Raw genomic sequence first — 16,028 nt, 5'->3', positions numbered from 1 at the left:
CCGATGCTCAACATCAGTTTATTCCATCTCTCCGTTGTCGTTGCCTATTCTGGTACAGTCTCTCTGTGTGTTTGTCCTTTCCTTGACTTCCTCTCTTCTCAGATATGGAGTTCCTGGAGGTTCTTCTCGAGGGCCTCAACCGGGTCCTCTTGGTCCGCGGTGGTGGCCGTGAGGTCATTACCATCTACTCTTAGGAAAGGAAAAACAAACACACACACTGGTGCCCCACCCTGCACACACGGGCCATCGCCATGGATCCCAGTTACCGGGCATTTTCGGGGAAGAAGCCTAATTGTTGTTGTTTTGAGGGAGCAATTGTTGGAAGACTTGTGATTGGACAGGAGGCATTTATGACCTCGAAAGGGAGGAAAACGGCTGTGCGTTTTAACACCAACTCTGCGCCCAAGTGAGCAAGAGAGCACGCTGTGTGTCCACGCCAGGCTTCCGTACCCCTGCCAACTGGAAGAGAGAGCATAGAGACACTTTATACTTTTCATTTACTGTTCAAAATGTTGTATTATATATTTTCGTATTCTTTCCCTCTTCTTGTGTTGGTCTCGTCGACGTATTGATTCTTGTGTAACATTAAGCAAAGAAGTTGAAAGTGTGCTGTTTGTAGTCTTTCCTGTTTGTTTTCCTGTCTGAATTGGGATGCAAAGTAGTATGTCAGAACTGAGGGGAAAATTGCATACACAGTCACTCAGATGGCAACAACAAATCATTTTAAATCGTTTTTTTTTTTTACAATGGAGGGGAAGGCTTGCTCCAGATAACTTTTGAAGAAGAGTTTCAGAATTTGCCATATACGTTTGAAACAATTTACAAGCACATAATATCAGCGCTTCTCTGTGAACTATATACAGTCTGATTAGGAGTTGAATGAAGCAACTACGTTTATATGGCTGTAGATTGTTGAGGGTTTCTTTGGAACTTGTTATTACAGCATATGTTGCTAATGTTGTCACTTCTTGGTCATTGTTGAGTGCAGGTCGCTAGAAGAGTGGCTCTGTCCATGTTTGTGAACATCACATTTTGTTGAGCTATTTACATTGATCGGTGATGGAATGTCCAATGTTGGATTTTGAATGTGCAATAGATACTGTCCCCTTCACATACAGTTAGGGTAGAGAGGGTACGCTGGAACAGCTTAGAGCCCAAGCCCGAGTATCTGTCTGACTGATACATGGGGCTAATATTTGCCCTTTTTCTTTTTTACGACAACGGTGTTGCATTTATGCAGCCGAGGTCCCCCAATTTTAACCACTTTTAACCTGGCATCCATATTTTGGGCAGGTTAAAAATTTCAAAAGTTTCAAAAGTAACGGATGTACAAGCTTACCATGCCCCGCAACGTGCTGCGAGCTTGTAGGTCTGCTGTTTTTTTATATAGGGCTTATGTGGTTAAATAAAGTTCGGTTTGTGTTTAATCAAAAAGTAATTTGTGTTTTGTTTTTATTTGTTGCTCGTACGTTGTTGTGAGCAATTCAGTTTTTGAATCAGTTTTTCAAATTGATCTGCCACCGGTCGTGCTCTAGTTAGGATGGTAGAGTAGAGACCTGTCATTGGTTGGATCATTGTTTGTCACATTAGGAGAAACTAAATATTGGCTCATTGTTTCCTCCATACTAAATCCATAAATTAAAGCGCTTTGGGTACTTAGAAAAGCATGAGTGGGCTCGGGTCGCCATGCTGCTGCTGACATCATTACCAGAGGGCTGATTGACAGAAGCGGTCATAAGAAGGGAAAATTAACTCAAGACAGTAATTGATTCTATTCATCATGTTTTTCTTTCACTCTCCCACATGCCCCCACACATCCTTAATTGTTATTGTTTATTGTTGTGAATACGTGTAGGAGAATGTGCCAAAAAGAAATTGCACCGTTGGTGTTAGCCCAGAGTGTGTGTCGTGACAGCACAAAGTGACTCACGTCGCCATAGCTCGGCCCTGTCACAATTGGCGCCGTGTACAGTGGCAGTTCGCATTTGCAGAATGTGGCATTCACGTTTCCTGTCCGGTTAATTTTCCCAGGGCTTAGTTTGGTTTGGCTCAATGGCTAAAAAAGCTAGGAGAAACTGAACCGGAACAGGAAATGGGATCAGTGCCATCTGGACACCCTGGACTACAGTTATGCACAGAGCCTATTCTCAAAACTCTAAAATGGTTCAATAATTAGAGCTCAAATTCATAATGCAAATCCGCCCCCACGGCAACAAAATGTCTGCTTTTTTTCTTTCTGAAGGTTGCCTATTAAAGGGCTGAAGGAGAACAGGCCATAAACGGGCCATAAACTAGCATTTGTGTTCTAGCAATATTTAGTATGTATTTAAATTGTTTATTGTTTATTAGGATCCCCATTAGCTTTTGCCTTGACAAAAGCTAGTAACCAACCTATGGTACATACAGTATGTATAGTATAACTAGAATCTACCAAACAAATGGACAAGTACGTCAAGTAGTGATACAAGGAATGAGGAGGGTGGGTTTGATGGCTAATTGACCATAGCGTTGCATGCTGAATATATCAATTCGGACCTAAAAGATTGTAAGACTTATTTTCGGCACGCAATAATCGTTGTGCGACGAAGTATGAATGAGACTTGAAAAGAGGCGAGAAGAAATGGAGTCTTCTTGACTGGGCGGAGGAAGTCATTCCACAGCTTGGGAGCCAAGAGGGAGAAGACTCGTTTAGTGTAGTTGTGACCAGGGGTTTTTAAGGAAGAGAGGCATCCTGTGTTACCATCTTCCTTGTGTACAGTACTTCCACAGTTTATGTTCAACCTTTTTCCCCTAGCTGTGCAGTATTTTGTAATAAAAAGAAAAAATGAATCTTTCTACAATCTGTTTGTGGGAAACATTCTGTTGTAGAATCTGATGACATCCCTGTTTTCTTGTGTTTTCACGGCCTACAGTCTACTGTGGTCGATATGTTTCAAACATTAACATTGTCATTCATCCTTTGACTCATTGATCTCCTTTTACTCTGTCACTTTTTAGTAGCCTGGGAGTCTTGTGATTTGAATGAAGGGCAGGATGGAATGATGTGCGGGTGTAAAATTATAGTCAACATATTTTCAAATCTGTTTTGTTTTTCTAAACAATCCGAACCACAGCATATTTTAAGACTGAAATCCCCGACCAATACAAAACAAATAGATTAGATAGAAAAAGAATAGATTATTGGTTATCTGACTTATTTTATTTATCACTGAAAATATTCTGGTTTTGTTTTGTATCTTAGCCACTAAAGATGAAATCTTTGAGTCCATGTAACAAGAAACCAGTTAAAAAAAAAATTTTTAAACGTTTGAAGGTGTAAAGTTAAATAAACTTTCTTGAAAATGTAAGTTTGGTTACTGAGCAGAGAAGTCAGTCACATTAAAATACATAAACGGCATAAAACCTTCACTAAATGGCAATTTAAATATTTCTATATACTGTAGGATGCGTCAGGGTTTACGTAATTCAAAATGGGGGTGGGGGAATGTTAACTACCTCAAGGTGTGACTGGGGCTTGGTTGAAGACAAATATTTGTACAATCCTATCTTTTCTCTGTTCAGAACCGATGTTTTATATGGAACAACCAATGTAAAAAGCCTCATGTCTGTGATAGAAACAGCAGAACTGCATGCACGACTGCACGTGGGTGTGTGTGTGTGTGTGTGTGTGTGTGTCATGATGTGCATGATTTACAGTGTCACGAAGATGCAGCTTAAAGCTGGTGTCACTTATTGGTTTTTAGACAGCTGGTGGATGGAAAATGAAGCTTGCGTGCGGCTGCAAATTGCAGCGTCGGCAAGCTTTTTTGCCGAGCTAGCTTCATTTTCCATCCACCAGCTGTTTAAAAACCTGGAAAAGACGCCTGGAGGACGCGTTTTGTGCTGCTTAGGTGTGCTCATGCCCTTAGTGGAGAAGGTGTGCGTGTGTTTGTGGGTGGGTGCGTGTGCATTTCTGCTGCTCAATTTGGTATACAGGCGCCGGGGCGTCAGACTAGGATAGTGTAGAGGAGGGTAGTTCTGTAAATTGTATTTGTGCCTGAGTAATAAAAGTGCTGAAATGAACCACGATGCCTTTGCCTCCTGATTTGGCCTTATTGCATTTTCACCCGATAGCAATTATTTGGGCCTCCTCACAATAGTTTTGTGGCTAAACAAATAAATGTGTCAATAGCAGCAGCATTGATAAATATGCCGTGGGGAGGTTTTATTTTTCTTTAGGCTGGTAAATCTAGTAGGCTAGGTTGCATAATCTGATGTCTAAATCAGGGAATCTGAATCGTAATACAAGCTGCAGTTCTTGCTTCATCCACATGATGTCAGCAGAAGACCTAATGTTTTCTTCCAATCTAGACTCCAGAGTAGTAACAAATTGATGGAGCTCTCTCTCTCAAAAATCGCTTGGTACTCTCTCTCTCTGAGTAAATGTTACTCAGCACCACTGATTCTGTGCATTGGTATACTGTTGGACGTCTATGGTGGTGATGGCCAGTTGTGAGTATTAGGTGACTGACAAATTGCATTGCAAGAGCTAGTAACCTTAGTAAGATATTACACAAAGTGCTGGTGAGTCATGTTTGAGTCTTAGGAGGACTGGTTGAGTAAGTTGAGATCCTGGGAAAGAGCCGCCTGAGGCAGCAGGTGGTCTTTGCCAATAAGGATTTGTACTGTTCCCAAAGGAAGGTTTTGGATCACGTAGTTTCTTGGGGTTATGGCGAGTTTAGTGGCAACATACCTGCCCCTTGTTCCACCCTGGTGTTTTTCAGCTCCACTTACAGGTGGGCATCGTGACAGGACATATCACCAGCCAATGCACTAGTCACTATAGTGGAAGGGTTGTTCCATCAATCTTAATAATCACTACGATTTGGCAGGAATCACAACCTGTCATTTAAACGTACAACTTTGAAATGGGGAGAAATGTGAGGAGGTGGAAATTGTCCTGAGCTTACACATTGCAGGCCTGTGAAAGTGCTTTAATGGGATGTCCCAAAACACTTCTCCATAGTCCACAGTTTAAGTATGAAGGGGTGTATCCGCTGTGGTGTTGGGTACGTGTTTCCAGATACAGGCCCACTATCACTCTGAGGCTGAGAAATGGTGAGATCCAAAATGTTTGAGGTAGGAACTCACTCTCGGCCAAGCACCTGGTCAGCAAGTGGCTGTCTCTTAAAGCACAAACCACACCAAAGGGTCGGGTTGGGAACTTGGGACTAAACCGTTTTAAGGTAAACCACACCAATGCAACTCATTGAGTTGCAATGAGTTGCATTGGTGCGGTCTACCTTAAAAACTGGTTTGGGCTTTAGTTTTTTTAATACTGTTTTATTAGGCATTTTGTATTATAAAAAATACTTCAGAATATAATCGACAAATCAGCAGTATAAAACAATAACAGTGACAGATAAATTATGTAAATGTTCCAGATGAATACAAATAAAAATAAAAAAATCGGCTAAAGCTAATCTGGCTTCTGTCTTTTTATAAGTCATCAGAAGGTCGCAATTAACTCTGTCCATCACGCCTCGTGACACACTCCACATATGGCCAATACAGAATTCATTCCATATGTTGATCTGACCTCATCAAACCTTGTACACCCAAGACACTGCCCCGCTGCCACCCTTAGATTTCCATATATGGAGCTGACTTGTTCTGACATTCCATATGTTGATCTGACCTCATCAAACACTGTATAGTCAAGACAAACTCCATATATGGACAGACCTCGTCAAAATCTGTACACTCAAGACACTGCCCCCACCACCACCCTTAGATCTCCATATGTTGATCTGACCCCTCTTTGAATCAATAAAAATATAAAATGTCGAAAGACGATCTTGTTCGTCAGCATTGCTGCTCAATACCTGCTCAATACCTTGCAGTAAGCTATATTTTGATTTGGTTTATTCAAATAATATCCTCAGCAATAGAGAAACACTTTACTGTAGGCCATACTCGGATTTGTCGCATAGTCCATGTGACTTTGTTTAAGGAGTTTCTTCTTTGAAAGTCAGAAAGAATTCATACCCCTAGGAATGAAGCAAATACTGTACAGCTGTGGTTTCAGACGCCATCATTCATAGCTCCGTAAATTCTTGCATATTGCTCAATTTTTGCAAGCTGGATATGGAGCAACAATCTTCAAACACATTGAAACACACATTTTATGTGAATAACCGCTTGAAGTGTCATGCTGAGCTACTGCTGCAGTGATACAGTTAGGTGCATCTTAATACTTAGGATAATAACAGGCCCCCTTTTTTCCACATGATGTCAGTATTTATGGTCTACTTATCATACTCTTGGACATTTCAATAGCTATATGTAATGCGTTCACAATGCTCCCTATGCCCCTAATTACCCACAGTAATACATGTGTGCGTGTGTGTCAGTAGGCTAAGGCTTCCCCAAAGAGATGCTTAACTGATTTCTAGCTAAATAACTTAACAACAGATGGCTGGATTTTCATGGAACTGATGATCAGTAGGCTGCCTCAAAGAGATTAACTTTTTTGCTTTGAAAAGATCAAAGGGTGAGGGTCACAACTCACAATCAAGGTAAAAACTTGAACAGATTACCGGATTTCTTGAAACTTGGTTCGGATGGGATGGGGTTGCCGTACTGGTACAGGTATATACGTAGTACAGATTACTCCAGTTCTCTTAAATCTGCACCTTTGGATTGTTGCAAGTTTTCATGCACTTTAGGCACTGTATCTGGACTTTATTGATACACTCTAATGGACTGTCTGTTTTGGCCACTATGGTTAAAGGGTGGTTAAAACACTCTTGATATTTGAGTATCAACCCTTATAGTACACACTGACTACAGTAACTCGCCTGTTAATGTTGCTAATTCACCCCATCACTTTTCAGCAGAGCAGAGAGTTTGCAACAGAATGATTAGATACAGCAAAGGAATGTATAATACACTATTTTAAAATAGATTATCTGTTGTATCTGCCCTTGTTTCATATCGTCGTCAGGCAGAAACCTTGTATCTCCATATTTCAGACACCATCTGAGTAGCGACATCTACAAGCATGAGTAGCGGAAATCTGCAAGCTCAGTCACAACCCGTCTAATCACGACCAGTTGTGAGCTTTTGTAGGTCAGATTTGTTCTAGTTCTCAAAAAATATTGAAAGTTAAAGTGGTAACGTGTGTGAATATTATGAATGAAAAGTGTTAACAAGAGCTTGTGACTAAATGACTACATTAGATCGACATTAGAACACAGGTTATTTGAATCCTGATAAGCAATGGTTTTGGACATATACAAGCTTTTCGCCGGACTGTGACTATACAGAGAAGGAATGTAGCCTATAATCTTATTTTAAAATAAATCATCTGTTGTATCTGCCCTTGATTCATAATATCTGGCTGCTTTACTTGGTTCTCTGCCAGCAGAGCAGAGAAAATGATTTACATTGACTGCTTCATCATATAATTGTCCATTGACTGCGTTAACATTTTGACCCCTTCCTCATGTTGATCATATGACCTGTTCCTGTCTGCTGCACTCAGCTCACATGAAACCCCAAAGCTCAAAGTGCATGTATTTTTAATTGGCTTCAGTTAAAGGTAAGGTAAGTAATATTGTGTTCAAATCTGCGTCAAATAGCTTTATATCCGGTTGGTAATCATTGGGAGTCTCCCCATCTCGCCAGCTCTTAAACAGAATACAGAAAAACACATTTTCAGGTTGGGATACCAATTTTATCCAATCAGGAGAGAGAATTTATACAGGATAATCAAGTGACATTGGAAGTGTTGATACAAAAAAATGAGCAGACAATATTGGAACTGGGACACTTCTTCTGAAATTGGCAAGTTGGCAACCCCCCCCCCCCCAGAAAAATAAATTACATGAAACAGACCCCTTTTACTGAACAAAACACTATACCATACCATACCACCTTTATTTATATAGCACATTTAAAAACAACAACGTTGTACCAAAGTGCTTTACAGTAAAACATTAAAAAACACAACTTCATTGAAAAACCACAAACAACATGCACAGCGTCACATTAAACATCAAAACATCTCATACTGTGCTTGGAAACGCCAAGGAATAAAGGTAAGTCTTGAGGCGTGATTTATAACACCTGGAGGGTGGGGGCTTGTCTTATGTGCAGAGGCAGCTCATTCCAGAGCTTGGGAGCTGCCACTGCAAAAGCCTGGTTCCCTCTGAGCTTCAGTCTGGTTTTAGGCACCACCAGGAGAAGCTGGTCAGAGGACCTAAGCGTCCGTGTCGGAGCATAGGGTTTCAGCAGTTCAGATAAATATATATGGGTGCCAAACCATTTAGACACTTAAAGACAAAGAGCAATACTTTGAAGTAAATCCAGTGTAACCCACGGGAAGCCAGTGGAGGGAGGCTAGTACAGGGCTGATGTGGTCTCGCTTACGTGTGCCTGTAAGTAACCTAGCAGCGGCGTTCTGGACTAACTGTAGTCGAGAGATGGAAACCTGGTTTACGCCAATATACAGGGCATTACAGTAGTCAAGGAGGGATGTCATAAAAGCATGAATTACAGTTTCAAACACAGAGCGGGATAGACAAGATTTAACCTTAGATAGCCTCCTAAGCTGGAAGAAGCTCTTTCTTACTACCTAATTTATCTGTTTGTCCATCTTTAGGTCAGAGTCGATTTTGAAACCTAGATTGGTGGCAGTTGGCTTTAAGAAGGGCTCAAGGGGGCCTAAAACACCAGGAGGAGACACATGTGCTTGTGTGGGCCCAAACACCATAACTTCAGTTTTGCTGTCGTTGAAGTTTAGGAAGTTTAAAGCCAGCCATGCTTTTACATCCTCGAGGCAAGCAAGGAGTGGTTTTAAACAGTCAGCTTTAGAGGCAAATACATTTGGCTGTCATCAGCGTAACAATGGAAAGAAACACCGTGTTTTCGAAAAATAGATCCTAGGGGGAGCAGATACAACATAAACAGAATTGGTCCAAGAATAGAGCCCTGTGGCACTCCACAATGGAGGAATGCTGTGGTGGATGTGGCATCCCCTAGGGCTATAATTAGAAAATCTACCAGGTGCTCGATGGAGATGCAAAACATAATACTGTAAAGTAGGCTGGTGCTTCAAAGATCAGTGGGACTGGAGCTAAAGACAAGGCGGCGATCCGAGCACTCAAAAAGTTAAAAATGAGGAGAGGGTGGATAAAAATAGATGTACTTTATTTATAAAAGTTAAAAGAAGCCCAACATGTTTCGACTCTTCATCAGGGCTACTTTCCACTTTCCGCCCATTGTTGGATATAAGTTCCTACAGACAATATTTTTTATTCAAACGTCATCTCTGAAATAAACATTTGTGCACATTGCCTCCCTTCTTACCATAAATTCAGCTACCAGCAGAAGTTGATCAGTGGAAAGAATCAGCTCATTGGTGCAATCATGAGTCAGCTGTTTCCCAGGATTGACCACATTAGGCTTTCTTTTAGTCACCATTAAGTTGCCATGACGCACGCCTCTGACCTCCCTAGTGGCTCCACTCTCTTCTCAGCCAGGGAATCTCCCCAGACAAAGGAAAGCACTTGGCTAAGAGTTAACTCTTCCTTAACTTCCTAAAGTTAAGAAAGTTCGCGATGCAGTCATATACCACGTGGCATACATTAGACTTCAGGTGTCAGGTTCAGCAATATTCCAGAGTCTACCGTGACTAGACAAAGGCTTTCAAAAGCACTGCCAACTACACCTGTTAAGCAGCACAGTACTGTATAGCACAAGCAGACGCATTTCCCAAGATACAATATCGTGTTTTGGCTATCATAAACTAGAAACACTCTTTATACTGTGGTGTACATTACCAATACTTTATATCTGCTGAAGACTCGGTTTATTATGCCCTGTTCATTTGTTTATCTGAGCCAGGCAAGGAATCTTATCCTCTCGCAAAGCGCCAAATGCCCAGACATTAGTGAAAATTACGGGCATTTGAACGGATGCCACGAGTGGCGTCAAGAAGGAGAGAGGAGGAGAGGAAGGAGGGATTGAGGGATAAAGAGGAGGGGGGGAGGACTGAGGTGGTGCACCTAAACCTTCATAATCCCTCACACCAGGCTCTGACAGGGAGAGATGTGTGTGTGTGGTGGTGAGGAGGAGTGAGGAGTGAGGACCACCCCAGGACTGGCATCCCCGTGCAGGGATAATGTACGAGTTGACATGATATGACAGTCAGACACGCAGATAACACATGAGCCATCCAAGCAGGCGGAGGAGGCATGAGCTCAGAGGCTTTGTGGTACAAGGAGTGGGTGAAATAATGGCATCACCGTCTTTGTGTTGTAGAAGGACATTATTCTGCATAACCACTGGAGAGAATACAGTATGGGGATTTATGGATTTATAGATATTGTTTGAGGACTGTTGATCCAACAAACCTCACACAGACACATGGCACAGCACTCCCTTTGGTCACAGACAGACAGCTTTCTTCTTCTCCTCTCCTTTAGCCTGGCACCTCAGCGATTGGGACCGTGGACCCCACATTGAAAACCTGTGCAATATATCATTTTCACTGGCCGGTGTCCAAACAGTTCATAAAATAGTCATTTGTTATTTCACAGCAATCCAATGCAGCTGTGTGTGCCTCATTCTTTGGCCTTATCATGGGTCTCTGTAATCTTACAAAAATAAAACATACGTTTCCTTAAATCTGTATGGCATACAAGTCTAATTGAGGTCGCATGGCAATTTTCTAATTTCCTCGCTCAGTTTTGATCATAATTATGTTCTAATCTAGAGGACCATTAAACAACAGTATTCATAACAATGAAAAAGATTCACTATTTCACTAAGACTAATATATCTACTGTAGGCATATACTCTGTTTTACAGGGTGTATGTAGTCTTGGTGTCTCTATTTTGGGCATTTCGGTTATACTGTAGGCGAGTATTTTTGTCGGATTCATATCTTATCACTGCATTACACGTTATCATCAACCGTTATCAAGACGTTGGAATACGGCCAATATGGCCATATTGGCCATACTGACGTTGATTTCAGCGATGGCGCTCGGCTGTGTTCACTTGGAGCGTGTGCAGGGTTTAAAAAAACAAAAAACAATTCTGTGGCTATCTGTACGCAACTGGAACGGCGCTGAGTCGGCTCTGGTGGCGCTTGGCACCCCGACTCGCTCGGTGGTGCCTCACGGCCACCAGAGACGGCGTGCCTCCGTCATGGTCACGGTCATGGTCACAACAAGCAAGCGCTCCCTAACGTGTCAGTAGTTTCACTCCCGCGTTTCCTAGTATGTCTGATTATCACATTGGCTCTATTCCAAGCTTCTGATCACGGACATATTCTTGATTATAGGCTGATAACATTCAAAGCGGGCCGGGTGCACCGCACAAAAAGGCAAAGATTAAGTTCACGCTGCCAGTAGGCCAAGGAAGACAGTCAAACAAAGGTTTTGAACACAGCCTCATGGTGGTGCTATACCAGTCCATTTGGGTGTTTTGACATATAACTCTGTAGGTACAATCAACTCCATATAGGCTACATCATTTAAAAGTAAAACTTTTCAGTTGACTAAAATATGACTAAAACTAAAATTAACACTGCTTAAGAATGCTGGAGCTAGCTCCCCTCATGCCAGGCCAGGCCGGGTTCCGACTCCGAGGCAACCAAAGGCATGCACTTGTAATGATCAAGGTTTTATAATACAGGGGAGAAATTTATGGAGGCAGTCTGGGTCTTAATTGTACCAGGCTCCCGTCCATCCTGCAATAGGTCACCACGCACGCACACACGCACGCACGCAGCTTGTTCCAGAGCTTCTACACCGTGTTCAAACATGACCTTTCCTGCTTCCCAGTGACGAGGCCGAGATCCATCAACTTGATGTGAGCTGTACAACTCTAACCACAGTCTCTTGATCCTCATGAAAGCATCTGCCAGGCTGAAATAATCAAGTCATTATAAACAGCAAGACCAGCTATGCTTCCTCACAAACATTAGAGCCGCCATGCAGGAAGCACACAATCCTTCAGTTTGGTAAAAGACAGAATCGTTTTTTTTCCCCCACTCTTTTGTGTATTTTCTTTTTTTTTAAAGATTTCAGGGTATGTACAGTAAGACAATGAACATAACACAATGTGACACACCCATATAGAACATACCAGAAGAAAACTAGAAAACGTGCCCTTCCGGGCACATGTCTCCACCAGGATGATAGGTGTGTGTGTGTGTGATGTTTGGCAAAATATTTAGGAGGATGTTTTTTTTGTTTTGTTTTTGCAACAATTTTCTTCATTTTGTTGAGGAAATGCAGAGCCAGATCACTCATAGCATCTCTGAGGATAGAATTCTGGATGAGCAGGACATGTGCAGCATTTTGTACAAAACGGGCCACTCCTGAAAACTTTGGAAGGCAATCTTAGCCAATCAGTGTACAATCTGAGAAATCCAACAGACTCGTCTTGATCACATGACTACAGAGATCATGTATACCGATTTGCATGAGATTTGGATGAAATCTGTGCGACTAATATAAACAATGTGTTTTGCAGAAATCGGCCTCATGGTGGCGCTATAACCGGCAGATGTGGAGGGATGCAGGGAAAATGTTTTTCCATGGCCTCTAGGGAGTGCGCATACAAAGTTGTACACAGATCGATGCAGTTATAGGTAAAAACAGGAATTGCCCTGTTATAGCGCCACCATGAGGCTGGTTTGGAAAATAAATTGTGTCATGTCGTCCTCAGCCTAGTGGAAATGTGCGTGTATAATTTCAAGGAAATTGCACACTGTGTTTGTGATTTGTGGCATTTTGTTCGAAACGGACCAATCATGTGAGCTTTGGAAGCGAATCTTAGCCAATCAGGAAGGAAGATGGGAAATGGTGCAGATCCGTGTTGATCACATGACTATGGAGATAGTGTATACCGAATTGTGTGATGTATGGATAAAATGTGTACGAGTAATCTACAGAAATGTGTTTTGCCTAAATCGGCCTCATGGTGGCGCTATAACAGGCCGTTGAGGAATATTTGGTGAGGTTCGTCGTTGGCATCCAGAGAGTGTGTGTGCAAAGTTTGGAATGGATCGAGCCAACGGTGCCGGAGATTAGCTGGTAACAGACGGACGGAAGGAAGGACGGACGGACGGACGGACGCACACACACACACACACACACACGGACGGAGTGCAAAACATACTCTCTCCCCATGCCTTCGGCCTGGTGGAGACAATAACTCTTGTGTATACCGAAGTCTGACGTCACTTTCAGTAGAGGGCGGCAGTACACAGGTTCATGTATTTTTTTATTTGCATTGAAATCCCATATTGTGCCATATTAAGAAGCTATGTTGTAAGAAGATACTAAGCTATGAGATACCTAAGACAGAAGACTAGTGCTGTACCAGCGCGACCTCGCTCTTAGGCGTAAATACAGAAGTTTAGTCTGACAGACATAACTAGAACTGCAGAGTCTGAATCAGAGAGAACTGCTGCTGTTGCATACTACTGTATAATCACTGCCTTTAAATTGTATGGAATTATACTCATTAAGGTACCATGTAGACTATGAATGACATCTCATTTTGCTATCTTGGTCATCTGCTGTACTTAAAACATAACATACACTATGGGTTGGATGGATACTGTGTTATTTGGCATTTGTATTGTTATCGTTGACAGCTCTCTACGACTGACACTTCAGTGTGTATCTGGTCATTTGGTCCATCATTGGGCAGAGTCCATCATTGGGCAGAGTCCATCATTGTGCATGGAAATAAACCTGTTTCCCTGCTGAGACCATCATCTGTGCTTGGCGCAGGTGTGGTAGATGTGTTAGATCAGTCTCGCCATCTATGACAAAAAGACACTACTGTTCACAATCAATCAGGACATTACATACATTTCATGCAATCTAAGCTAATCGAGCTGTGAAAATCATTCTTCAAAAATTGCATGGCTCACTTAAAGTGTCTCTTATTTATGTGATTTGGAATCATTTTGAGGTGTGGGGAAATATCTGTTTATTGCCACGGACAATCACGTCTAAAACCACTTTGACATTACAGCCTGCTGTTTTAAACAAAGGAAAGACAAAGGTGTACTCAGCTCTGATGAGATATGAAGAGAATTTTCCACTCCAATGCAAATTATGCAATGCTATGTAAACAACAACAGAGTCCAGTCTGCTCCCAAGAATTGTAAGAGAACAACAGAATAAAGGAGTTGTTGTTAGTCAGAGTCCAACGCTAGTTTGATCTCATTATGGAGGCTTATAATAACAACAAGGCAACAAGGGGTTGAGCTGTACAGTTATACACATGACAACCCCATGCCAAGAATGCCCACTCATTTGGCTAACAGCAATATAAATGCCCACACATTCCAAGCTAGTCAAGAATCCTCATAAACATCATTATAGCAAACAACATTGTATTGAGCTGAGATTGATTGCATGCTTTTCATTTCAGGCATAAGTATATTGATTTATCACGTTACAGAAATGTCATATTTAGTGGTGCACTCTCTTTTTCAACCCTGGAGCTGAGATGCTGTTAAGCTAGACAACATTAATTTGCTGTGATATATTTTCTGAATGTTGTTTGTTTGAGAACATGTGGACCTGACTGAAGCCTCCTGTCAGGAATTGTTTGCTCTGACATGGAAGCAGCCTAAAACCCTTCAGGCCCTCTCAATTTAGTCAGAGGTACAGTATGTATGTGTCACTAGCCTGGCATACCTGACATTGTCAGACTAATGCTCATTCATGAAATTCACTCTGGCAGATGCGTCAGGTTTCTAGGCTAATGTGTCAGTTTGGGATCAAGACACACCTGAATAAAGTTAGAAGCATAAAATTCAAACTGTCACAACAGACTCATTGTATGATAACGATGAGTGTCACAATTATTCAGGCAACTCTGCTTTTATGCAAAGACAGGCAGATGCTACAGTAGATGGCTTGGTGAGGACATAAAGATCAGTGTTTTTGCATGTTAAGACATTTTACTGGCAGTACTATAAGGCAGCGGCTGTTCGCCATTTGCATCTTGTATGACAATAATGAAAGGATAAATCCCATTTGTCCCCTGCTTTAACATGACTACACGCTTCAGCTACAATTCAAAATGTTTTTCAGATGGCGTTCCTCTCAAGAACATTGCTTGTTTTGAAAGACTTTGAGGACCACATAGTCGACTGTGCTGTCCCACTTGTGTCCTGCTGTAGATGCTGAATCCATGTGTGCAACGTCACCCTATCACCGCACAACCTCAAAGACTTGCTTGAAGCACATATGTTTCTTGTGTATCAAATGCCAAATGGAATAGCAATCAAACTGCTCCTGGAGTGCGCAGAGAACCATAGTGTAGCTTGGCAAGCATACTGTAGTCTCTCTTTTGGAGCGCAAAACAGGCCGTTTTTTATCTCAAACTGAGGGCTAGATGTAAAACAACAATGTGGATCTCATGACAGGCGATGTTGGGAGTCAAAAAAGCCAACGCTCAATTTAGAAATCAGAGGCTTCATCGTTCTCCAAGAAATCATCGAGGTTATATGGTTATATGGTTGATAGCGATGTGTCAGACAGACACATGCATGTGTACTGTACACACACACACACACACACACACACACACACACACACACACACACACACACACACACACACACACACACACACCACACACACATTCATAAAGTATAGCTCTGGTCTTGTCTGAAATCCGATATGGGAGATGGTAAAAGAAACTCACAGTAACCTTATGGCTCAATATGAATATGATATTGTCTTGTATAAAGGTCGACACAACTTTCCACAATGCTGAGCACCATATATGGAGTTTCATACTGTATTGCCGAGATATATAATATGCATACACAACCACTGGTGAAAAGAAAGCCAACCTTAGAGTTGATTCACAAAGGAAGACAAAGGAGAAATGTATAATGAGATTGTCTGAGCTCAGCTGATATGCAACATCTAGAAAGGTAACTGATAGGATCTGACTCTGAGGCATTCCGTTTTTGGCCTGAGGCACCGTGTTGGGGCTCA

At 41.9% G+C, this 16,028-nt stretch overlaps 1 protein-coding gene across 6 annotated transcripts in view; it reads left to right on the top strand.

The window, feature by feature from the left end:
* The window catches only part of slc12a7b (solute carrier family 12 member 7b), a 100,040-nt gene extending 96,693 nt beyond the window's left edge, over nucleotides 1–3,347 (top strand). For all 6 annotated transcript variants that reach the window (XM_079489149.1, XM_079489150.1, XM_079489147.1 and 3 more), the window contains one exon: nucleotides 103–3,347. In XM_079489149.1, the coding sequence (XP_079345275.1) occupies nucleotides 103–194 (92 nt within the window). In that variant the 3' untranslated portion in view covers nucleotides 195–3,347. The remainder of the gene's footprint in view (nucleotides 1–102) is intronic.
* Nucleotides 3,348–16,028: the final 12,681 nt, after the last annotated feature.

Source organism: Electrona antarctica (assembly GCF_951216825.1).
Source record: "Electrona antarctica genome assembly, chromosome: 20".
Lineage (NCBI taxonomy): Eukaryota > Metazoa > Chordata > Actinopteri > Myctophiformes > Myctophidae > Electrona > Electrona antarctica.
This window is presented reverse-complemented; position numbering and strand designations above follow the sequence as displayed.